Consider the following 27,190-nt stretch of genomic DNA (forward strand, 5'->3'; position numbering starts at 1 on the left):
ACTGAGACACCCAGGTGCCCCTATTGCAACATTATTTATAACAGCCAAACTACAGAAGCAACCCAAGTTTCTAATGATAAGTGAATGGATGAGGATGTGCTATACATATATAATGGAATAGTCAGCCATAAAAAAGAATGAGATCTTGCCATGTGCAACAACATGGGTGGACCTACAGGACGTTAGGCTAAGGCTAAGTAAAATCAGGCAAAGAAAAACAAATACCACATGATTTCACTTACAAGTTGTATATAAAAAGAAAACAAACAAACAAAAGACCTTTAAAAACAAAGAACAAATGTTGACACAGAGGAGGTGGGTGGGGGGATGGGTGAGATAAAGGGGATTAATAGCATAAAGTATAGAGAAGCAGAATCACTATGTTGTACAGCTGAAACTAATGTAACATTGCATATCAACTATATGCAAATTTAAAAAAGATTTAAAATTCTTTTGACATTTAAAAAGATTTATTTATTTTGAGAAAGAATGCAAATGAGAGGCAGGAGCCGGGGCAGAGAGAAAAGGGGACAGAGAATCCAAAATGGATTCTGTGCTAAAAGCAGACAGCCCGACAGAAGGCTTGAACTCACGAACCGTGAGATCATGGCCTGACCTGAAGTTGGACACTTAACTGACTGAGCCACCCAGGTGCCTCTAAATTCAATAGGAAAAAAAAAAAAAGAGGCTGATACAAACTTCCAGTTATAAAACAAGTAAGTCATGGATATCAGTAGTATAGCATAGGAAATATAGTCAATAATACTGTAATAACGTTGTATGGTGACAGATGGTGACTACACTTATGGTGGCAAGTACTGAGCAATGTATAGCATTGTCCAGTCAATACGGTATATGCCTGAAATTAATGTAACACTGTATGTTAATTATACTTCAACAAAAACAAAACAAAAAACAAACAAAAATTCTAACAACAAAAAGTAAGCCTCAAATCAAGACACACACATATACAAAATGGCTGTCAGTGTATTTAAAAAGCACTTAACCTCATTCATAATTCAAGAAGTACAAATAAAAACTAGACATGCCATCTTCATCTAGAGAAAAAAATTTTTTTAAGATTGGTTATCTACTTTTTATGATAGGGAGCCCAAGTATGCTTCCACACTCCTAATTGGTAGAAGTCTAAGTTGATGTATCCTTTTGAAGACAGGTATTCCTTTTGATCAAAGAATTCTACTGTTAGGAATTTTTCTTTCAAATATACTGGCAATGAGATTACAAGAGTATATGTACAAGATGTTCACTGTAACATAATTTTTAACAGTAAAACACCTGGGAATAAATGGTCCAGAATAGGGAACTGGCTGTGTAAAATTAAAGTACAGGAATACAATGGAATACTATTCTAAAACAGAGGAATAAGGCAAATCTTTATGTACTGAAATGTCACAAGGTAAAATGTTAAGTCAAAGAAAGGAAGTCATAGTCTGTAGAGTATAACTCCATGGAGAAAAAAGGAAAAAAGATAGTCATAGATGGTAAGAAAATGTGTAATTAAAAATTTCTAGAGAATTTCCAAGAATAAGTACCTCAGGGGATAGAGGTAAGGTATGAGGAGAAGAGATAATTTAGAGGACTCTACTTTCTGTACATATACTCTTTATTGTCTGAATCCTCGCCAGAGTATGATTCCTTTCTTTATTTTAATTTTTTATCAGTCTTGTGATGCTGTGAAATACCTATTAAATTACAAGCTTACTGAAATTTAAATATGTGATAACTAGAAGATATAAATTTATTTCCAAAACTTATTTAATAGATAAAGAACTGGAGCATCAACTTCTACAGCTTAAGGTCATGCTATTTATGAAGTACTTTCAGCAATTAAAATGAGGGTGATTAAAGACCAAGAAAAATAATAAAAAGGGCAAAGTAGCTGCAAAGCCCAAGCTTATAGAATATTATAGTTATCTTGACAAAATTATCTTGGAAAAAAGATCTAATTTTTACAGATTAAAAAAAATTTTTTGTTTTTAATGTTTGTTTATTTTTGAGAGAAAGAGACAGAGTGTGAGTGGAGGAGGGTAGAGAGAGAGGGAGACACAGAATCCGAAGCAGGCTCCAGGCTCTGATCTGTCAGCACAAAGCCTGATGTGCGGCTTGAACTCACAAACTCTGAGATCATGACCTGAGACGAAGTCAGACGCTTAACTGACTGAGCCACCCAGGTGCCCCTACAGATTTTTTTTTTTTTTTAACACAGAACCATGTAAATTACTTTTATATGTGACTACATTGAGGCTCAACAATCAATTGTACAAGTAGTTTCCTAAAACTTATCAAGTTAGGACCAGAAATACCAGGAAAAAATGTTGAGAAGTGAAAAGCAGAAGAGAGGATAGAAAATAGAATTAGAAGTGGGAGTAATGTCTGTTAGTATAAGCAGGAAAAGGGTGACTGTAGAGAAAGTCAATCCCATAGTAATACTATACCTAACAGCTGGCTGTGTTCCCCTGTGATGGAGTTCTGACTCGGGTCTGAAAAACAAACAATTGAAAAGAAAAGAAAAAAATGAATGACCAAAACAAATAATTTCTTAAAAATCAGCAACAAAAGTCAACCAAGGAAATAAGCAAAAAAAAAACCCCAAAAACCAAAAACCAAAAGTTTTTTAGTGATCAAAATACATTAATGAATGGATAATAAAAACAGAATAAACTATTTTAAAAAATAATCACACAGCTTCTTTGAAAAGTTAACTAACAGAATTACCATGAGACCCAGCAATTCCACTCTTAGGCATATACTCAAAAGAACTTAAAACAGGGACTCAAACGGATATTTATATGACAACGTGTATAGGAGCATTGTTTACATTAGTCAAAGTGGAAACAACCCAGTGTCCTTCAACAGATAAATGGATAAACAAAAATGTGGTATATCATACAATGGGATATTATTCAGCCATAAAGAGGAAATGAAATTCGGATACGTGCTACAACATGGACAAACCTTGAAAATATGCTAAGGGAAATGAGCTAAAAGCAGAAGGACAAATATTGTATAATTCCATTTAAAAAGAAATAACCAGAAAAAAGTAAACTAACAAAACAATCACACAAATTTGACCAAGCAAAAATAGTTCCGTAAAGTAGAAGGATGATTCGGGGCTTACGACATGGGCTACATTTTCTCTTTAATGACAAAGGAACATAATGGCCATAGTAGCTCAAAGTCAAGACATAAGTAAAGCACTCATTACTAGATATGTCCTGATTCGACTTCATGATAAAATAACTAAACAAGCTTTTAGAAATATGTTTCTTCAGTAATCTATAATAGAACTAGTGGCAATAAGCCAAGTTCCTAATGCAAGAGATATTGACAATCACCATTTAACAACTAACCACTTGCTTATTTTAAAGGCTTGAAAAGCATTAAGGGCTAAATATGGAAGACTTTGAGCTCCAGTTTCCTCAAAGATTAAGTGTCTTGAGATATGAGGATTATATCTGGCTTCCCTGTGTCTGGGAAACAGAAATAATTTTAGGTGAAGGGTGTCTGTGAATTATGGGGGGAAAGTTAGTACTTTCTCCAAGTATGATGTCAGCAACAAACTACATAAAAGTACCTGTGATTTTTGTTAACAATAAATATCTGATATTTTCATATCACATTATAATTGTTGCATGTATCTCATAATATGATTTAGGTGCAATACTACTTTGAAATTATGGTAGTTATTAAATGGCTTCTAGATCTTTTTCGATGCATTGATAAAAAAGCACTTATATTAGATCATGAATTTAATATTTTGATAATTGTATTTGAATATAATAGGGTTCTTTAAAAAAAAATCTATTCTTGAGAAAGGGAGAGAATGTATGTGTGAATGGGGGAAGGGCAGGGAGAGAGGGGGGTAGAAAGAATCCCAAGCAGGCTCCGCACTGTCAGTGCAGAGCCCGATGCGGGGCTCAAACTCCTGAACTGTGATATCACGACCTGAGACGAAATCAAGAGGCAGATGCTCAACCAACTGAACCACCCAGGGGTCCCTAACAGGGTTCTTTTTAATGCTATACCTATATATTTATATGTGTGTATAATCCTTTACACATTAAAAAAGGTTACTCTGAAAAGGAATGTGTAGACTTCAGACTGCCAAAAAGGTCCCAGATACAAAAAAGAGTTAGAATTACTGTTTTAAACAAAATTCAAATAATATTTTCAATGGTGCTCATAAATGTTTTTTACATATAATTAAATATAACACTTTAAGCATCCCAGACAGAAAGAATCACTCAGAATCCTTAACAAATTCTGGTCTGATGAACAGCACATACTTTGATCGAGGAGGAAAGAAACCTGATTGATACAACTGAAGTTTCAAATTCTATATGAACATTTTAAAATATATTTTTAGATTTTCTTCCTTAATTTGGTTTTGAAAAAGAGATATTCTCAGATATTTTCCCCAACATACCATCAAGTGGGTTGCCAAGTTTTTAAATTTAAACTCATCTTATTTCCCATATACATAAACAATATGGGTTTGCACATAAGACAAAGCAGGAATAACAGTTCTATAGTACATTAGTGTATTAGATTGATCCTGTTTCTCCCTCTCTCATACATGCACACATAACACACACACATATAACTGATAAATTAGGCCCTGTCAATACAGAGAAGCAGGTGTATAGGTAGCAAAGAAAGAAGAACAGAGAAAGAATCACAGAATTTTAGAACCAGAAGAACTATGGTCATCATCTACATCTATTCTAGTGATTCCAAAGGAAAAGTTGGAGAGGAGCTAACAGCATCATTTATTTTTCTCCTTAAAACCATACCAACAACCCTTCTCAAGATTCTGATTCCCAGGGGTGCCTGGGTTGGCTCAGTCAGTTAAGCCTCTGACTTCAACTCAGGTGATGATCTCATGGTTTATGGGTTCAAGCCCTGCAGGGGGCTCTGTGCTGACAGCTCAGAGCCTGGGGCCCGCCTTGGATCCTCTGTCTCCCTCTCTCTCTCTGCCCGTCCCCTGCTTTCGCTTTCTCTTTCTCTCTCTCTCTCTCTCTCTCTCTCTCTCTCTCCCTCCCTCCCTCCCTCCCTCCCTCCCTCTCTCTCTCTCTCCCCCCTAAAAACACACATTAAAAAATAAATAAAAAAACAAAATCACCAAAACCTATTTATTTATTTAATTATTTTTTTCAGTGTTTATTTTCCACAGAGAAAAAGACAGTGTGAGCCGGGGAGGGTCAGAGAGGGAGATACAGAATCCAAGGCATGCTCCAGGTTCTCAGCTGTCAGCACACAGCCTGATGTGGGGCTCGAACTCACAAACTGTGAGATCATGACCTGAGCTGAAGTTGGACGCCCAACTGACTGAGCCACCCAGGCGCCCCAAAAGAGTATTTAAAAAAAAAAAAAAGATTCTGATTCCCAGATGCTGTCATTAATGGGAATGCCTTTTTGTATGCCAGGATGGAGCAAAGGTGAGAACCTCTTAATACTTATAGTCGAGAAGATGAGTGGTTGGTTAGTAAGTGGCCAAAGACATGGCACACTATTGCCAAAAGAGAAAGGTCACAGAGACAGTCTTGATCTTTTGGGAACTTATGTTCATGCTTCTTGATACTCTGTAATTCTAACTTTTTTTGTCCGAAAATGAAGCATAATAGCCTAAAACAAGTAATTTGAAATTGCCAGGGAATCTATGAATAGAAGAACAACTCAGATAACTCAGGCAGAATAGGTATGATTTTAGATGGGGGAAACAAATGATTTTCTTCTTAAACATTACCTCCTTCTACACTATCTACTTCCTTGCCTTCTGAGCTGTGCACACATGCCGTATGTACGCTTTCTAGTGAAGCCAGGACTCTTCCTTTGAACACCCTCTTGTATTTGAGATGAATAGAAATGAGTGTTTTGTTTAGTTCTTTATTCAACTTAGATTTTTGTTTTTAATTTTTTATAATTGAAGGAATGCAGGGCAACCTTTACTTGATACTTACTTGGTAATTTGAAGACTAACCTCCAAGAACCTGCAAATACTTCACTGATACATGTAAAACTTGAAACAAGGGCAAATCTACGAGTAAACAGGTTCATGAACCTACTAGAATGAAACTAGCCATGCATGTAAAAATCAGAACTAGTAAATGGGTTTAAGTTGAGGGGTGTTTCTGAGTGTGTAATCCAAATTGTGTAATCAATCTGGTAACACTGCTCTGAGATATGTCTAGGCATCTTTCTATTGTCTTATGTCTGAACTCTCCCATTTGATATTTTTCCTGCCTACGTCTGGTGAGGGCACACCTAAGTTTGCCGAAGACTGGGAGTTGTCCTATACGTTACTCAAAATGACATTTATTTTAAAACTGAATTACTTCCTGCAATAGAAACAACTTGCCAATAATGTAACTATTTTTACATTTGATGGCCTTCATAAACTAAGCTATTCATAGGTTATAACTTAAAAGGTTATACACCACATTATACTCAAAAGCCTATGATACTCTACCAGTCAAAATGGCAGTTGAAATAGAAACATGTACCTTTTCACAAGTAAATGCAATCAGAAAAATGACCTCAAAGTATTTCCTTGTAACAGTAATGATATAGTAGTTTTACAAATGGGCACTTGCTCAATATATTTTATCCTGGGTAAATGGTAAAGAGTGGAGATTTTATTTAGGTTCTTACCATATGCCTTAAAGAATAGAGAGAAAAATGATTGTGGGTGGTACTCACTTGCAAAACTGCCTCTGTAAATAGTTTTTCTGAAGAGCCTAATTGTCTCCCTTGGTTTGCCCATAGCAATAGCCTTTAATCACTTCATCTACCATTCTTGGTAGAGAATTTGAAGCAAATAAAAGCTAGCTTGTATCTTGCATCTAAAACTCAGTGTAGGCTTTAGTCTTTACTAAAGATAGAATTAGTAATTTCATTAAAAAACACAATCAATAATGGGAACTGTTAGGCCTAATTATTTTAGAAAAAGAAGTGGGCATGACCAAGTGAATACACATGAGGACAATTAGCTTATTATGCTACTGTCTATATTATCTAGACACACTTCAAAAACCTATTTCAGGATACAAAATATCTGAAAGCACCAGTCTTAACACATTCTTTAATTTTCTGGACTCCAACTTTCAAAAAACCAAAGTTTCTTAGCACCAAGAAAAACTATTTTGACTCAGGATTAGGCAAAGCTGATTAAAAACAGAACACTTACTCTAACATTTCACACTTAGATTCTGCCTGTCTATATGGTTACTTATTGTGGTGGGGAACCCAAGAATGAAAACAAGTTGAAATAAGGTAAAATCTGAAGAAGCATATCCTCCTTATATACATTTTGAACTTACTGCAATGAGACCAGAGTGACATAGAAAAATTTACATGTGATTAACTGGGCTTAAATAAATAGATGGGTGAAAAACATAAAACAATCTTGGTGAAATAATTTAGCTGTAAGGTGGAAATGTAAAGTAATGCATACAAAAGTTAATAAATCATTAGTTCTTTATGTTTCTAGTCTATCCAACAGTCAAAAGATCCTTACCTGAATTTTTATTATAATAAGAACATAATTTTAAGAAGGTATTTAGAATATAGTTCTGCCAAAATAGATAATTTCTGCTAGGACTTACAGTTTTGTCCAAACTATCAGTCATGCAAGTGAACTGTGTCGACAGCTAGCCATGGAGAGAATAAGCTATGGTAGCAGGGAACCAAGGACTGTACTTCTTGTACTGTGTATATTTCCTAGTATATTAATACAGATTTGGTGACAAAATGATTGGGGGCAGGGATGGTAAATAACTTGGCAAATATATCTAACAGTCAAGTAGCTTCCTATAATGTTTAATTTCTCAGACGCTTCAATACGCTAATGACTGTCTACCTAATCTCCAAAAGAAGAATATTTGGCATTCTTAAATACATCAGAAAACCAAAACTCATTTTTCATCAAACATCTTATGTAATTAGTTTTCTATTGTATACACTTTGGGAAACATTCAACTCACTCATATCAATATACTAAGGTTAAAAGATAACTCCCTGAATTATCATTCTCATGTATTCATTCACTTACTTAGCAATAGTTCTGTTAAAGCAGTATCCTCCAAATTTGCCCAGTCCAAAGAATCATCTGGAGTTATTTGCTAAATTGGGTCACATAAGTAACCCTAATAACTTGATCTTATGGGAAAAACCTGAGATTCTGCATTTTTATGAAGTGCCCAGATGACCATTACAAATCTTCATTCACTGATTTTAAGTATATGACTAATTAAGTCCTAGGCATGGTTCTATGTGCTGAAGATTAAGCAGTAAATAAGAAAGACAAATTTTCTGTTCTCATGCAGACATGAGAAGATAAAGAATAAAAGAAAATTAATAATCAAGATTATTTTCTTTATAACATTTATCAAAAGCCAAAAAGTAAATAGAGGACCACCTGGGTGGCTCAGTTGGTTGAGCATCCAACTCTTGATTTTGGCTCAGATCATGATCCCAGGGCTATGGAATCGAGCCCTGTGTTGGGCTCTGTGCTGAGCATGGAGCCTCCTTAAGATTCATTCATTCACTCTCTCTCTTTCTTCCCTGCTTGTGTATTCTCTCTCTAAAATAAAAATAAATAAATAAAACAAAAGTGAATAGAGAGGCTATTTTGGATCGGCTGGACAGTAATGGCCTGAGGCCTCACTTTCTGAGGAGTTAACCTTTACGATGAGATCTACATGTAAAGGAGACAGACATGTGAGGATCTTGAAGACGACTGACCAGGGCAGAGAAGCAGCCATGCAAACGCCCAAGATGGGAATAAGCTTGGCATGTTTGCAAAACATTAATGTAGCTAAAGCACAATGAGTAAGAAAGTGGTTTAAAAAAAAAAAAAAAAAGTCTTCAAACTAGGTAGCAGATACATGCCAGAGTATCGCAGACCGTGGTAAAGAGTGTAAATTTTACTCTAAAGTGAGGTGAAACAATGGGAAGGTTTTATTTATTTTATTTTTTTTTTAGTAAGACAGGGTTTTTTGTTTTTTTTTTTTAACGTTTTATTTATTTTTGAGACAGAGAGAGACAGAGCATGAGCAGGGGAGGGTGAGAGAGAGAGGGAGACACAGAATCTGAAACAGGCTCCAGGCTCTGAGCTGTCAGCACAGAGCCCGATGCGGGGCTCGAACTCACGGACTGCGAGATCATGACCTGAGACGAAGTCGGATGCTTAACCGACTGAGCCACCCAGGCGCCCCATTGGGAAGGTTTTAAATAGCAGCAAGACAAGTCCGGTTAAATTAAAAGATGCAGGCTGCTGGTTGAAGAATGGATTGTGGAAGGAACAAGAGCAAAAATGGGGGAAGTAACTGGGAGTCTACTGCAGAAATCTTAGGAAGACATGGTAATGGCTGTACTCAAGATGGTGAAATCCATGGTGAGAGAGTGATGTTATCTTCCAGAAGAACTCTTAAGTTAGTCTTTAGAGACAATGTCCATGTTACTCTAAATCTACAGTTCATCTTTTACTCAATAAAATTTTTTGAGCACCTTCTACATATGAAACATTATTCTAATTACTAGAAATGCAGTAGCAAAATCCCTGCCATCAAGAGCTTACATGATCAAAGAGCAACATATATGTCAAGAGTGAGGAGTTATAAAACAAACCAAAAAAGCAGAGTAAGAGAATGCAAAAGATCAGCAGGGGGGATGGTTTGTGTACTAGTTTAGATACTGAGTTTAAAAAGGTATTTCATGGGGCACCTGGGTGGCTCAGTCGGTTAAGTGTCCGACTTTGGCTCAGATCATGATCTCATGGCTCATGAGTTTGAGCCCTGTGTGGGGCTCTGTGCTGACAGTGCAGGGTCTGCTTGGGATTCTCTCTCTCTGCCCCACCCACTTGCTCTCTCTCTCAAAATAAATACACTTAAAAAAAAAACTTAAGAAAATTAAAAATGTATTTCAGGGGGCGCCTGGGTGGCTCAGTTGGTTGAGGATCCATCTCCTGATTTTGACTCAGGTCATGGTCTCACAGTTCATGAGGCTGAGCCCTCTGGTGGTGGACTCTGCACTGACAGTGTCAAGTTGGCTTGGGATTCTCTCCCCACCCCCCGCCCTTACTCGTGCTCGCTCATGTGCACACTTTCTCTCAAATAAACATTAAAAAAAAAAAATAATAAATTCACATTTGGCCAGCAACTTGAAGTGAGGCATCTAGGCATACACGTATCTGTAGGAAGAACACTCCAGGCAGGAAATAGTGCAAAAACCCTGAAGCAGGTGATGTTAGCATGTTCAATGAACAGCAAGGTGGCAGGGTAAAAGTGATAGGACACGGGATAAGAGATGGACGTGTGTGGTGGAGAAGGAGGCATACATCACATGGGGCCTTGTAGGACACATTAAGGACTTTGGGTTTTACTTTGCGTGAGCTAGGAAACCATTGGGAGGTTTTGATTTATGCTTTAACACAATCACTCTAGCTGTTGTCTGGAGAACAGATTGCAGGAGGCAAGTGAGGAAGAGGAAATAGAAGGCTTTTGCAATGGTCCAAGAAAGATAATGGTAGCCTGGATCAGGTCAGAATTATCAGAGCTGCTGAGAAGTGGTCAGAGGCTGGGTATGTTTTAAAGGAAGGGTTCACAAGGTTAACATACTGATGGACTGGAGATGGTCGGGACTGGGGGCAGAGGGGAGAAAGGAGTCGAAGATTTTTCTAAGAGCAAGGAGACGAAAAGAGATGCCGTTTCCTGAGTTGTGGGAGACTGGGAGAAGAGCGATCTTGAGTGGAGTGGGTCAGAGGAGGCATACTGTGACAGCTGTGCAGCTATTCAGGAGCAAATAACAAGGCACAGTGAAAAGAGAACATAGGATCTGGAAGCAGATAAAGCTCAGGTGCAATCCTAGCTCTGTATACGCTATTCATGTAATTGCCAAAATGATTTAGTATTCCTTAGCTGTAATTTACTATCTATGCAACAGGAATACTACGCTACATAAAATTACCGTGAGGACTACAGAGTGTAGACGCTCATTAAATGGTAACTATTAAGAAAAGTGAGATGATGGGACTCCTGGGTGGCTCAGTTGGTTGAGTGTCCGACTCGTGATTTTGGCTCAGGTCATGATCCCAGGGTTGTGGGATCGAACCCTGCATTGAACTCTATGCTGGGCATGGAGCCTGCTTGAGATTCTGTCTCTCTCTCCCTCTGTTCCTCTCCCACACTTGCACTCTCTCTCTAAAGTAAAAAAAAAAAATAATAATAATCAAAAAAAGGAAATTGAGATGAGCCATGGAATGACCCTTAAGAGAAATAACTGTGATTAAATTAGAATTTAGGTAGCTGGGGATATTTCTTAGAACTTTAAACATTTTGCAGTACAGCAGTACTTAGAAAAATGCAAAAGTTAATACAGGTGAATCCTTGGACTGATCTACACACTGACTTAAAAATTGTGATACTAATAGTTTGAGTCACTTGTCTTATTTCAAAACTTAATACATTTATAGTTTGGGCTAAATATGCATTAACATAGGATTTGGAATTTTTTGATAAAATGATTACAATAGTAATTGTCTAGGAGCGTCTGTGTTACATTCCCAGTACAAGTTTACTAATATGACTCCTATTCGAATAAATAATGTAACTCAGTAAGTTTTAAACACACCTAAAACTGTGTTTGGATACTGTGAGGAATAAAAGAATGAGTGTACGGTATTTCCTGACATGAAGCAGCTCACAACTCACAATCTAGTTGAAGGGTCAAGTTCAAAATAAGAAACTAAAGAAAGAATGGTAGTAGTACTTCACATTTAGTAACATCTAACAGCTTTTAAAATGTCTTCCCATATTTCATTGGATTCCCATGATGATTCTGTGAAACAAACAAAGAAGCAAAAGCTAAGTTGTGCTCAACAGTTTGGCCAAGGTATATACTGAGTGTACATTTCAAAGACTGGCTTGAACCTGGATTCTGATTTTTCTATTACATGATACTGGCCATAAAACGTAGGTACAAGAATGAGTATTAATAATATAGTCAACCCTTCATTATCCAGAAAAATATATTAGGAATAAAATAAGGTAAAAGAAATCATAACAAGGTATTTATGCAATAATTACAAATCAGAAAAATAGGTATCTAATGTGTGGCACAGTGATCATTAAAAAACATAACTTATCCCAGTAAGATGAAACTCTCTCCTTGATCTCTTTTTTTGACAGGCTGAGAGCCTCTGCTTGGCAACAGTATCTAGCAAGATTACTGCCATTTATATTATACCTATTTTTAGTTTATTCTCTATTTATAGAGTGGCAAGCACTCTGGTATTTCATTTAATGATAAAGTTCCTTTTGTAAAGGAAACTAGAAAATCAGTCACTCAATTGAAGAAAAAACATTAAATAAATGCAAAGATGATACATAAAATTGGAAACATTATAAAGGCAATCTCTAAATGACGCCATTTAAGGGAACATTTTCTACTCTCATCACACCAAATCACAGCAACCCTCTGAGGAAAAATTATTCCCATGTTCCACAAGAAACTAGCTCAGAGAAAGCTGGAATGATTTGCCCAAGGAGGTAAAGCCAATAACCTGTGGTATAGCCTTTAGTGCTGTTAAGGTTCCAAAGAAGTAGAGGAGCAACATAGATCGAGGAAGTATCAGCTTTAAGTAGATCTTTTAAAACCTTTAAAGATCATGGAGAACTCTGGGCGCCTGGGTGGCTCAGTTGGTTAAGCATCCGACTCTTGATCGCGGCTCAGGTCATGATCTTGTGGTTTTGTGGGTTCGAGCCCCACATCAGGCTCTGCACTACTAGTGCAGATTCTCTCTCTGCACCTCCCCCAACTTATGCTGTCTCTGTCTCTCTCAAAATAAATAAATAAACTTTAAAAAACAATCATGGAGAACTCAAAATCACAGGAGGAGAATAAATATGGCACATGTCTGGGATGGTCTGCTTTGGGTTGGGTCATATTAGCAAGTCTTGGGAGTCTAAAGCAGATGGAAAACAACTGAAATTCTCTACATAGAAGTCTCAAAATGAAAGCAGTGTTTTAGACAAGGAAATAAATGCAATATGCAAAATGAAATGGATGCCAAATTATTAGAGACAGGCAGGCGTAATTGTTATCAGACCACTGTAACATATCCATGTGCTAACAACCATCTCTAACATGGTCTCTAGGATAGCATAAGGAGGGGTGCCTGGGTGGCTCAGTGGGCAAAGCATCTGACTTCAGCTCAGGTCATCATCTCACAGTTCACGGGTTCAAGCTCTGCACTGGGCCCTGTGCTGACAGCTCAGAGCCTGGAGCCTGCTTCAGATTCTGTGTCTCCCTCTCTCTGCGCCTCCTCCACTTGTGTGCACACGCTCTCTTTCTCTCTCAAAAGTAAATAAACATTAAAAATTTTTTTTTAAAAAAGGATAGCAATAATGAATAGCTGTTATTATTAATTCAACCAATACTCTGAAATTTGCCTACCATATATTAGGTACTGTGCTAGGCACTACAGATACCAAAAGAGTGATGACCCTTTCTTGTCAAGAAGTTTGGAGAGGAGTTGTGCAAACAATTATGAAACAATAAAAATAATTGTTCAAGTGTAGGTACAAATACTGTGGGAATCAAAAAGGAAAGAAAACAAAATAAAGCAGTCAGGGATGGTGTCAAGGAAATACGTGAGCTAAATCTTGAAGAATGGATAGTTTATCAAAAAGCAAAAGGGTGAGAGAAATGGAGGAGAGACATTCTAGACAGAGGGATTAGCAGGTAGGACACAGATAATGGAGAAGTTCTAGAAATATAATAGGAACTATTATACCCAATAATATATCTTTATATAATATTAAGTGTATAATAGAACACATAATGATATAGAATATATTAGCCTATAATATCATACATACAAATATAGTGTACCGAATATGTAACATCCATGTAAATTGACAGGAAAGAAGAATGCTGTTGTCATTGACCACCCCCCCCCCAAAAAAACCAAATGGGTAAGAAGAACTGGTCAGCATATGTGTTACCAACTTTTGATTCTTCCCCTTCCCTCATTAGCCAAAAATCCAGTCAATTGTGGCTTCTATACCAATCTCTTGCACTGCACTGCCATCATTTAAATTCTCATCCTTTCCAGTCCAGACCACTGAAATAGCTTATTTCGATGATCAATTATTCCCCCTGCCACCAATTCTCCCATCTTCAAACAATCCTGCATTTTCCTTCATATTAATAATCCTAAAATTCTGCCTTTATCAGGTTGCTTCATTGCTTTAAAACCAAAACACTTTCAAAGTTCTCCTAATGACTGTGCCAGGTGTCCCCAACCATTCTGTTAAGAAATGATCATTCTCACTTATTTATATTGAGACATAATGTGAGCGGTACTGGTTCAAGTCCCTCCAAGAAAAGGAAAGGGGCGCCTTTGGAGGTTCTGCCTCTATTCCTACTGTGAATTCTCAGCCCAGGCATGAGGGTGGCGATGGCAGAAGCTACTGGTTTAAATACCAATACATAGACACTGGTTTACTTGTTTGGATTCCTTGGCTTACAGGATGAGCTCCAAAAACCTCACCCTAGCTTTCAGGTCTGTTTATAATCTAACACTGTCTTACTTCTCTCTAACTTTATCATTTGCTGTTCTTAGTCATGAACCCTCTGCTCCACACTCTGGAATGCTTTGTGAGCCCTGATTCTAGAAATACACATCTCTGATTAAACCAATTTCCATTGAAAATTTCCTTTTCTTTCTTTTCTACTTACCTGACTTCTACATCCTTCAAAGGGCCAACTCAAGAGCTTCTTGGCATAGGCCTACCCTGAGGTTTAATTTTCTATCAGGTTTAACTCTCTTCTGAACTGTTGGGCATATACTGTCTCGTATGATCTTTTCATTAACCAACTATTAATTCAAAGAATATTTACTAAGCACTTGTAAGTGTCAAGACTGTATGACAGGCACCGGGGATACACAAACAACAGAACATAGTAGCTACCCTTAAGGATTTATAGCACATATGGTAAAACCATTATATAACGGCGATTAAAACACTATATAAAAGAGGCACAAAGAGATATGAGAGTGTATACATTACATTCTCTGAAGAATGCAACAGAGAAGCCATTAAGGAAGGAGTGAAGTTTGAACTCAGTCTTAAGGAGGCTGTTAAGTTGGAATGTTCTAGGGGCGTCTGGGTGGCTCAGTCAGTTAAAAGTGTCCAAGTTCAGCTCAGGTCATGATCTTGTGGTCCGTGAATTTGAGCCCCGCATCTCCCAAATATTTCTTTCTTGAGAAAGAACTTGAGAGAAAGGAGGCTAACTAGGATTACTTAGAAGAATTTCTGAATAGTGTTAACAGTATGGTTGAAGTTGGAAATGGTAATGTTTGGTGGCACCAATTTTTTTTTTTCTTTTTTTTTTTAACATTTATTTGAGAGACAGAGAGACAGAGCATGAGCGGGGGAGAGGCAGAGAGAGAGGAGACACAGAATCTGAAGCAGGCTCCAGGCTCTGAGCTGTCAGCACAGAGCCTGATGCGGGGCTCGAACCCAAAAACTGTGAGATCATGACCTGAGCCAAAGTTGGATGCTTAACTGACTGAGCCACCCGTCGCCCCTATGGTGGCACCAATTTTCATAGCTGTGAGATAACCATCCCCGTGTCCCCACCCCAGCAACACAGCTGCCAAGACTGAGAGTAAAAACTCAATGAAAAAAAATGTTTTTAAGGAAAAGAGAATGAGAGGAGGCCCAGTGAGTCAATCCAGGGTTGAGGGTTGAGGGTTGAGCACTGGGAGGGGTGGGGGATGGGCAGGGGCAGGGTCCTATCTACCCCATTTTAAGTGCTTTGAGGGCAAGAACTTTGTTTTGATGTTGCTGTGACGATTAGAGCTTTTTGTAACATAGAGCTTGGTACATGCTATAAAATACTCAATGTATGTTAATTGACTGATGATGAGCTGATTTCAAAGAAAAATATTTAGCAATAGAAATTCAGGACTAGTTTCAGTAAAAGTCAATGATGGAAATAAAAATTTTAAAGTCATCATAAAAACACAGAGTTGAAGATAAAGGATATGTTTTCCTAAAAGTCAATGTAAAGAGAGAGGAACTGAGATCAGGTCCTGGAAATAACAGTGAACACGACAAAGTGCAACCAAAGAAGGAAACAGAGAAAAAAAAAAATCGTTGAAAGAACTATGGCTGCAATGCTGTAACGCAGTCTTCCCCAACCAAACTAGATACTAGGGAAAGAAAGGGAAGGAAGATGGGAAGTAGTAAAAATGCAGAGTCAATGGGAGCAGAGAACACTATACCCAAGCCCTGAAAAAAATGTATGATAATTCATTTAGCAATCCTCCCTCTGACCCATCAGACTTGGTTTAAAGAGAGGTGGCAAGACCACAGCAGCCTGCAGGCAAGTAGCTGAGGCTGGAGGAGACCAAGAACCAGGCCCAGTCAAGTCTCATCCTGACTTGAGGCCACGCAAGCCCAACTCTTGGAGCAGGGGCCTGCTGTGGTGCAGGGACAGGGACAACCGGATGCTGGCAGTGGAGAAACTGATGGCACTGGGGGGCAATGGGCCCTAAGAGGCAGAAGATGTGGCAGGAGACACTAGGTTAGACAGGCAGATCTGCCGCCAGTGCTGGATGCTCATCAGCAACATCCTTCAAATTCTGATGTGTATGCTAAGCATAAACATTAGATTAATAGAGACCCTTGAGGAAATATATTTATAGGAGTAAACCCACCAAAAGTTGAAGAACTCATCTATGAAGAAGAGAGTTGTGATTTTAACACCCAGTAAAATTTGGGAGACAGCAAGCATAATAGCAGAAAGCAGATTTAGTAAAAGCCCACAGTATCATAGAAAGATGATTTCCCGAGCCAAATCCACAAAGAAGAGGGCAGAACTTACACAGTTAATAAAACAGAAAAATCTCACCAAGAAATAATTCTTACTTAGGATTTGGGGATTGTCGCGAACATTCAAGACTCTTGATACCTTATATCCTTCTTTGGCATTGTGGGTGACCCAAATTATTTCACCCTAGAAAAACATATTTCATGTTTCCTTCATTTTAATAGATGGTATTCGAAGACCAAGCCTATCCATATAGACTACCTCTTTAACAAGGAGGGTAGGAAATTGACACAAACACTCAAATTCTAAGGAGCTAAAGAGCTAAGAACTAAGGAGCTAAAAATTCATGTTATGTGGACTAAGAGGATACAGTAAACGTTTCTGATATTTTAAGACCCTGTACTGATTTCATGTCACAAAGGTTAACTGCTTAATGCAAGCTAAATTTAACATTTTCTAAATTTTCAAACATAAAGAGAAGTTAAAATGGAAACAACTGCTGTAAATGTTGTATAGTGAAATTTTAAGAAACATTGTTTTTATAGTATGTATGGGAATAAACACATGCACACAAACATGTTTTGATTAATAAATGTGTCATGATCTTCCATAATTAAAAAGTACATAAATGTAATCTTATAGTATATAACCTTTTGAGACTGGCTTCTTTCATTCAGCACAAGGCCTTGGAGATTCCTGCAAGTTTCGCACATATTGGTACTTCGTCCTTTTATTTAAAAAGTTTTATTGAGGAGGGGGGGCTGGGTGACTCAGTCGGTTAAGTGTCGACTTCAGCTCAGGTCATGATCTCACGGTTTGTGGGTTGAGCCCTGCATCCGGCTCTGTGCTGACAGCGAGGAGCCTGGAGCCTGCTTCAGATTCTGTGTACCCCTTGCTCTCTGCTCCTCCCGCTCATGCTCTTGCTTCCTCTCTCAAAAATAAACATTTAAAAACATTAAAAAAAAAAAAGTATTGAGATATGATTTACATGCCATGAAATTCACACATTAAGTGTTCAATTCAATGTTAATATGTTCACACTGTTGTGCAAGTATCATCACAATCTAATTGCATATTTTGGTCCCCATACCCATGAGTAATCTCCACTTCATTCCCCCACATTATTCAGTCCACAGCTACCATTTTGGTAGCTACTACTTTCTGTTTCCTAAATTTGCCTATTCTGGACATCTCATATAAATGGAATATGTAAAATGTGGTCTTTTGTGACTGGCTTCTTTCACTTTGCGTAATGTTTTCAAGGTTCACCCATACTATGGGATGTATCAGTACTTAACCTGATTTTTATTGCCAAATAATATTCCATTTTGTGGATATACCACATTTTATTTATCTATTAATTAGTGAACATTTGGGTTATTTCTCTCTTTTTGGCTACTGTGAATAATGCTGCTATGAACGTTCCCATACAAGTTTCTGGGTAGATACATACTCTCATTTCTTTGGGGGTACATATTTAGGAGTAGAATCACTGGGCCATATGGTAACTATTTCTTTTTGTGGAACTGGCAATCTGTTTTCCAAAGTGGTTATACCATTTTATGTTCCCACCATAAGTATATGAACGCTTCAATTTTTTCACATCTTTGTCAACACTTGTTATTGTCCACCTTCTTATTAGAGCCATCCTTGTGGATGTGCAGTGGTATCTCATTGTGGTTTTGATGTGCATTTCCCGATGACTAATGATGTTGAACAGCTTTACATGTGCCTACTAGTATTTGTTCCTCTCCTCATCTCCCTTTGGAAAGCTTTTGCCCCTTTACCCCACCCCCCACACACAATTTTGAGGTTTTGCTTTGACTCATTTAGTACTTCTACATTGTAATTATTGTTCCCTGAAGCATGTCCCTTTTGGTTAGCATTTACACAACACATTCCCAGGAGAGTCTGTCATTCTACTATTTCTATTCCTTTCACCCTGTGATCTCTGTTCCGGCTCATTTATTTGGTTAAAAACCTTTCCTAAATATTCTCAGAGGGGTTAAAGTGGTAACATATTCTCTAAATTTTCTCATACTATGTAACTCATTTCCCCCTTATAGTGGGGATATCTTCACTGGAAATAGGGGTTGGGGATTAACAGTCTTTTTTTCTTGGTGATCTGTGGACACTCTTCCACTGTCTCCTAATTTCCAGTTCTGTGGATTAGAATTATGATGCCAGTCTGACAATTCATAGGTATACCATCCTTTTTATCTGGAAGCCTCTAAGATGAATCCGTAGATATCAAAAAATTTATCAGGATAACCCTAAGTATGTTTTTTATCACTCGTCTTCCCTGGAACTACTTTCTGCATGTTGAAGTCTTTAACTCAGGAAGTTTTTTTCTATTTGTTTAATTAGTGCTTCTCCATTCGTTCCTTTTTCTCAAACTAATATAAACCACATTAGGTGCTCTGAATCTACCCTCCAAATTTCTTATCTTTTTTTTCAATCTTTTGTATTTTTGTGCTATGTAATATCTCTTCTTTTTGATCTCCCAGGCCAATAAATGATCATATTCACTTACTCCTTTATTCAGTGATTATGCACTGTGTGCTTACTATGTGCAAGACAGTGTTCTATGCATTGGGTGTTGACAACAGATTAGCAATGTATGCAAGAGAAAAAGTTCCTGCGCTTACAATGCTTACATTTTAGTGAAGATAGTTAGATAAAAAAGTATCTGTGCATGGATTGAGAGCCAGATGATAATAAGTATTTAGCTGCGAAATCACATATTTTGCTCTGTGAAGTCTTTTTTTGTATTTCACTTGAACTTCCTTAAATACTATTATTTTCATATTCAAGTTACCGTCTCCCCCAGCATTTCTCTTTAGCTAGTCTACCACATTGTTTATTCTAAGTGATTTTTCTCTTTCTGGTTGCCTGGCTTCCCTACATGGGTTCTTTTCCTTTATGATCTCAGAAGAGCTTAGGTTTCGTTGTTGGAGGACCACAAGTAAGTGGTAGCAGTCTCAAGAGAATGGACAGACAAAGCAGGCTCTATGCCCGTAGGGGACAGTCCAGAGGGCAAGATGACAGCCTTGCGGAGGCCCAGGAGGAAGCCTCCCAGCTCTCCGGTATCCTTACATCTCCCAGTCTCGGAAACAGAGAGATATCAGTCCCCTGGTTCTGTCCCTTTCTTCTCGCCTCCAGGAGTCCATGGATCTCTACCAAACCAAGCTCTTTCCTGGAGCTGCCATTGTTATCCTCACCCCAAGGCTCTTGACCAGCCCTTGAGGAACAAGTCCTTTGCCACCCCTCCCTGATAGAGCTCCCACAAAGCCCAGGCCTCACTTGCACCTAACTGTTCATTGGATCCAGGGGCCATTTGGCTCAAATAAGGCAGACACAGGCTGGAATCAGGAACAGAGGGATAGCGAGATTTCACCTTCCCAGAACCCACTCTGAAAAGGAAGGTCTGTTTACAGACTAATACTAAAAACGTTCAAATCCTGACAAATAGGTCAAAATTTTTAAAGACTCTGTTAAGTCCAAACATCTGTGGGTTCTATCATTTTCAACTACTGCCCTAACGTTAAGCTCTGAGAAATAAGGAAGATCTTAATGTTACTTGGACTTGAAGGATATTGACTAGGTGGATGAATTGTAAAAGTAACTGTTACGTAAAAGTCAAAAGAGAGTACATACTGTATGATTCCATTCATAGAAAATTCTAGGAAATGCAAACTAATGTACAGTGACAGAAAGCAGATCAGTGGTTGCCTGGGGACCAGGCACAGAATTAGGTAAGTGGCTTACAAAAGGATACAAGGAAATTTTTGGAGGCAACAGAAATGTTTATTATCTTGGTTATGATAACTGTTTCAGAGGTATATACAGATGTCAAAAGTCACCAAAATGTACACTTTAAATATGTGCAGTGTATTTTACATCAATTATACCTCAATAAACTTTTTACAAGAGGGGTGCCTGGGTGCCTCAAATGGTTAAGCATCTGACTCTTGATTTCAGCTCAGGTGACCATCTCAGGTTGTGAGATCAAGCCCTGCGTTGGGTTCTGTGCTGAGCATGGAACCTGCCTGGGATTCTATTTTCTCTCTCCCTCTAAATGAATAAATATTAAAAAAAAAAAAAAAAAAAAACTTTAGAAGAAATATTGGCTGGGAAAAATATTTGCAATTTATATCACAAAGAGATGACATTCCTAAATATAAAGAACATCTAAAAGTAAAGTAAAACACCAACAGGGAAGAGGTATGAACAGAAAGTCACTGAGCTTTTGTAGGTTTGAAATTTTCCATAATAAAATAAAAATATATAATTTTCAAAATATATTAAACACTATCCCTAGCCCTCATATAATTCATAATACAGCTGAAGATACAATTATAAAGCCGTTGCAAGCTTGGGCCACACTGCAAAGTATATGTGCTGATCAATGTGGATTGATGCAATAATCAAAGTTGGGATAGAAAATCAGGCAATTCATCTTGGAGGAAATGAGTATGAGCCTGGTCTTGAGATGATGTGGGTTTGCAAAATTTTTGTGGTAGACAGGGAGCAGAAGGCAGAGGAGAAGAGTTCAGATGAAAAACATATGAACAAAGGCAGTAAGATGGGAAAAGAGAAAGACAGCTTTGTAAAAGGACTCTTATTATAGGTTCACCATTCTTTTTTTAAGTTTATTTTTATTTATTTTTTGAGAAAGAGCAAGCCAGGGAGAGGAGAGAGAGAGGGAGACAGAATTTTAAGCAGGCTCTGTGCTGTAGTGCAGAGCCTGAAGTGGAGCTCAAACTCACAAACTGTGAGATCATGAGCTGAGCCAAAGTTGGATGCTCAACTGACTCAACCACCGAGGCACCCCTCAGTATTCTCACAATCACCATCAAAATCTCCTGGGTGGCTCAGTCCGCTAAGCCTATGGTTTCATCTCAGGTCATGATCTCACGGTTCCTGAGTTCAAGCCGAGTCAGGCTCCACACGGACGGTGGGGAGTCTGCTTGGGATTCCCTCTGTCCCTCTCCCTCTGCATCTCCCCTGCTCTTGCTTGCTTTCCCTCTCTCTGTCTCTCTCCCCCCCCCCAAAAAAAAAAAAAAAAAAAAATCTCGTCACCAAAAGGTTAGAGGTCACATTGGAAAGAACCCATGGGAAAAGAAAGGATATCTAATTCACTATATGAGGGCTTGGAATAGATTAAAATCATTTACACTATTCATGCAACCATAGTCAATCTTTACTATGTTCTACCTATGTTAGTATTTTTCTCTAAATAGAATTGTGTTTTCACCTGGCTTCATTCTAAGAATAAGATCCATTAAAAGAAATATAACTTTTTCTTTTTTTGTTTTTAATGTTTATTTTTAAAAAATTTTTTTTATACATTTATTTTTGATAGACAGAGAGAGCACAGTGGAGGAGGGGCAGAGAGAGAAGGAGACACAGAATCTGAAGCAAGCTCCAGGCTCTGAGCTGTCAGCAGAGCCCGATACGGGGGCTCGAACTCACGAACCATGAAATCATGACCTGAGCCGAAGTCGGACACTTAACCAACTGAGCCACCCATCTGCCCCAATGTTTATTTACTTTGGAGAGCAAGAGACAGACAAAGTGTGAGCAGGGGAGGGGCAGAGAGAGAGGGAGATACAGAACTGGAAGCAGACTCCAGGCTCTGAGCTGTCTGTACAGAGCCTGACATGAGCTTGAACTCATGAGCCATAAGAACATGAGTCGGAATTTAAACTGACTGAGCCACCCAAGCGTCCCAAAATGTAACTTTTTCTAATACACTAAAATAAACCCATCTTTCATACGTTCAGTATATTCTTAAAAGTTATATTAAAATTATTTCACTAACTCCCTATGCCCACCATTAACATTTGGTTTTTAATGAAGCCTTTATTCCTATCTCACTGATAAATGTACATCTCCTTAGAAATCTGAGGAGCGGGGTGCCTGGGTGGCTCAGTCGGTTGAGCGTCCAACTTCGGCTCCGGTCATGGTCTCACGGTCCGTGAGTTCGAGCCCTGCGTCGGGCTCTGTGCTGACAGTTCAGAGCCTGGAGCCTGCTTCAGATTCTGTGTCTCCCTCTCTCTCTGACCCTCCCCCCGTTCATGCTCTGTCTCTCCCCCGTTCATGCTCTGTCTCTCTCTGTCTCAAAAAAATAAACATTAAAAAAAAAAAATTAAAAAAAAAAAGAAATCTGAGGAGTGGAGGACTAGTAAAGGATTGTTAGAGTAAACCAGGTTCATTGCTTGTTCAGACTTCTCAATTTTTAGCATCATTTGTAAGAGTATTCTACATTTGGAAATATTCTACACAAAATTAAAAAAAAAAAAAATCCAGCACATGAAAACGTAGAAGCAGCAAGTAACTTTCCATTAATTTTGAGAACTACACACAGAAAAGATTTAGAACCTAACAGGAATTAGGAACTACTGAGAAAATAGAACAGCCTAGTTGAGAAAACAAATAATGTGTCTGTTTAGAGGGATAATGTGGTGTGGTGAAAAGAAAAAAGGCGTTAGAGTCACAGAGATTCTAGTCTGAATTCTCCATCTATCACTTCAACAGCCTATCTAATTTCTTGGCGCCTAAATTCCCTCACCTATACAATGGTGATAATGATTGCCTGTCTTGGCTGTTGTCAGGATTCAATAAGCCAATATTTGTAACACACTTAGCATACAATAGGTACTCAACAATTACTACTGTAATGTTGATGACATTTTGTAGTGTAAAATCATTGCCACTTTCAACCTGGCAAAACCAAGAAATGCTAAAGTCTTTAAAGTTTATCAGCTTACAATCTATTTTTGTAACGTATGCCAAATATCCAAATTCAGTCGGAAATTTGAAAACTTTGAGTATTTTACAATATGCTACAACTACACTTAACATTTTTATAATCCTAAACTAAATGCTGCTTTGAGTATAGATTATAAGAATATTAAGCAGTAAGAATGTATATATCTTTTGGAGAAATTTTATCTTTACAGAATCACATCAGTTCCAATCTGGTATATCCCCTGTTGGGCAAAAGCAGCAGATGGTATACAGAGGATTGCACACTAAGCAAGGAAAAATTGGGGAAAGACTCTAAAAAACTGGTGATAAGAATACTGAAATAGGGAATGAAAGAGTTCAATATTGCCAGAGTGTAATATAAAGGTTAGCAATCTAAACAAAGTTTTAAGATGTAAAAAAACTGAAAAGACTCAGAATCAAATTTGTATTCTTGTATTAAGGTCTCAGGTACAGCATAAAAATACATAGTAAAAAGAACTGGCAAAGTATTTCAGGGAGGTGTTCTTTCTGACGATGATGGAATATAAGGGGGTAGGAAGGGAGGCAGAAAAACATGTCTCACTGAGTCACCTTTAAGGATAAACTTTTGAGGGGTGCATAGGTGGCTCAGTCAGTTAAGCATCCAACTCTTGATTTCGGCTAAGGTAATCTCAAGATGATGAGATCAAGCCCCATATTAGGCTCTGTGCTGGGTGTGGAGCTTGCTGAAGATTCTCTCTCTCTCTGTGCCCCTCCCCTGCTCCCGCACTCTCTTTCAAAAACAACAAAAAATTTTTTTTAAATAAAAAGGATAAACTTTTGAACTTAAACTTAATAAACTTTTAAACTTAATATCTGAGGATATGAAGACAGCAGATGTGAATTTTTGTTATTTGGCTTTGTAAAAGCCCCACGTGAATAGTTAAAAGGACACACAAAAAAAGCTTTAAATCTTTACTACAGAAAAGGTTTTTTTAATTTTTTATTATAAGCAGGCTCCACACAGACACAGGGCTTGAACTCACAACCCTGAGATCAAGAGTCACAGGCTCTACTGGCTGAGCCAGCCAGGTTCCCTAGAAAAGATTTTTTTTTTTAAATCAATACAAGGAAATTCTTCAGTTGTCTATTTCAACTTATTTCAGTGTTAGTCAGTAAAGAAAGTACTAATAGCACTAATAGCAGAACTAATAGCAATCTAACTTCTTGTGGGTTAATAAAATTTAAATTCTATATAACACAATCTCTCTCATAGTATGCTCGCATACCATCTGGATTACTTGACAGTTAATATCTGGACATGCTATTCAATGCCAATATAGGTTCCTTCCTTTTCTGTTACAAGTGTGTTTCTGAACATTTCCTTAGAATCCTATTTCAAAGAAAGGAGAAATCTTCAATCTGCTATCTGTGTATATCAAGTGAAAGTAAATTCAGTAGCTGAAGTCTGCCTAATCTGTAGACACTATAAGAAGATCTGAGGAGTGAGGGGAAGAACAATTATTTCAGAGAAACACTTTAACAAACTCAATAAACATTTAAATACATAATGAATGAAACATTTACACCTGATTAAGTAAATGTAATAAATAGTAAAATTCAATTGCGTTGCTCCTATAAAACCCATCACAGATCTGATGACATATGAAATCCTGTGGACACATGAACATGAAGATATAAAGTAACTTACTCTTAAAAAACTAGCACATAAAATTTACAAGTTTGAATACTGCCTCTGCTACTACTCCCATGTTGCTCGAGGCAAGTACTTACTGTCCACAGACAGCCTGGTGTAGCTCTAAAAAGGCATTAACACCCACTATTCCCACAGAGTGAGGAGAAGATGAAACTGATAATCCTTCATTAAGTAGTCTCATCTCTTAGCCCTCTTCACCTTATGTCCAATGTGCTAACTGCCTTAAACTTTTGTTTTGCACAGGCTCTCTACCTTCCTCTCATACCTGCTATTGTTTTACTCTTGTAATCTTCTCTAGATCTCCCTTCAAGAATCAGTGGTGTTCTCATCCTCTGAGATACCCATCTAGGGTCCCCTGTAGGCAGTATTATTATTCTCCCCATCTGGTACCCAAAGCTGTTTCTTTTTGCTCTTATTAAACGACTAAATCACAGTAAGTAAAAGATGGCTCTTATTTTTGAATGCTGTGTCACTCATGGAGTAAGCGCTTTATATTCATTTTCCCATGTAATTCACAACCACCATGTAAAGTAGGTACTGTTATTCCTACTATATCCTTTTGTTTTATCAAAGAGCAAAGTAAGGCTTTGAGAAGTTAAATAACTTGCCCAAAAGTCACTCAAGTAATAATTAATACAAATTATCACTACTTTTAATTAGTAATAATTAGTAGGACTGGGATTCAAAGCCAGGTCTCTGGCTCCAAAGCCATTCTGCTGCCTTTGGTGGGGATCTTAAGGCATTTGTAGCCTTAAAAAGAAGGTAAAACACCTGGCATGATATTTGCACTGAACAGGTGTTTAGTGAATTAAAAAGGCAGGAAAAAGGTCTATTCACTCAATAGGCTCTTGTGTGCAATTCACCTGGATCCGGAGATATAAAAATGTCTGACAAAGTCTCTATCCTCAAGAACTACAGTTAGCCTACTGGGGGAAGAGAGACAAGTGTAACAGGTGATTGTAATATGGATTGTAATACGGATGGTTCATACAATTCCTATGGACAGGTTGCTGAGAAAACATAGGATGGGGCACCTAAACTGGATAGGGAAAGAGGAAAGCAGTCAAGAAAGATGTTAGTTGGGAAAGTCTGAGTTTCTGCTTTTCCTTTCAAAACCAATTAAGCAGCGGCGCCTGGGTGGCTTAGGTGACATCAGCTCAGGTCATGATCTCACGGCTCATGAGTTTGAACCCCGCATTGGGCTCAGTGCTGACAGCTCAGAGCCTGGAGCCTGCTTCGGATTCTGTGCCTCCCTGTCCTGCTCCCACTCTCTTTCTCTCAAAAATAAATAAACCTTAAAAAACAAAAATTAAAAAAAAAAACAAAACAAAATTAAGCAGGTTCTACTAGATTGGTAGCCAGCATGCCAAGGATTAATGTATTTCTTAGAATTAGTTTAGATTATATCTATACTCATATTTCTATTTTATCTCAAATTATATGCCTAGTTCAAATAAATCTCACCTCTGAAAAAACACATCGTAAAGAATGATTTGCTTTCTAAATATGTTCCATTTATATGAAACTACGTATTTTTCTCTCCTCACAGATACAGACAGAAAAACATTAAAAAAGTGACTGGTTATACAATTGGCTAGTGTTAGCTTGCCACAAAACCACAATCAATTTAAGAGACTTAACTCAGAAGACCAAGGGGCTAAAACTTACTACATTTCAAGCAACTGCTCCCAAAACACCATCTATCATCAAGAATGTTAGAATCCAAAAACAAAACAAAACCCAAAACAAAAAAACCCTTCTAATTAAGTTTTTCCCATATGTTTCCCTCCTTCCCCTCTAATTTAACCCTACAATAAAGAAAATACAGTTTAGGTAATATATTCCCATCAGTTGTTCACTTACCAAACAATAGTTCATTCA

General features: G+C 37.8%; 1 protein-coding gene across 4 annotated transcripts in view; it reads right to left on the reverse strand.

Moving 5' to 3' along the window:
* SLC12A6 (solute carrier family 12 member 6) overlaps positions 1-27,190 on the reverse strand; it is an 85,898-nt gene that overhangs the window by 36,233 nt on the left and 22,475 nt on the right. For 3 of the 4 annotated variants that reach the window (XR_002076336.2, XM_019435306.2, XM_019435308.2), the window contains exon 2: positions 2,457-2,501. The exons of the other annotated variant lie outside the window; for it this stretch is intronic. Coding sequence is in view for 2 of the 3 variants with exons in the window: in XM_019435306.2 (XP_019290851.1) it covers positions 2,457-2,501 (45 nt within the window). In the remaining variant the exon portion in view is untranslated. The remainder of the gene's footprint in view (positions 1-2,456; positions 2,502-27,190) is intronic. 4 annotated transcript variants of the gene reach the window in all.

The sequence above is a fragment of the Panthera pardus genome, unplaced genomic scaffold (assembly GCF_024362965.1).
Source record: "Panthera pardus isolate Hobbes unplaced genomic scaffold, ASM2436296v1 HiC_scaffold_24, whole genome shotgun sequence".
In the NCBI taxonomy this organism is placed as follows: domain Eukaryota; kingdom Metazoa; phylum Chordata; class Mammalia; order Carnivora; family Felidae; genus Panthera; species Panthera pardus.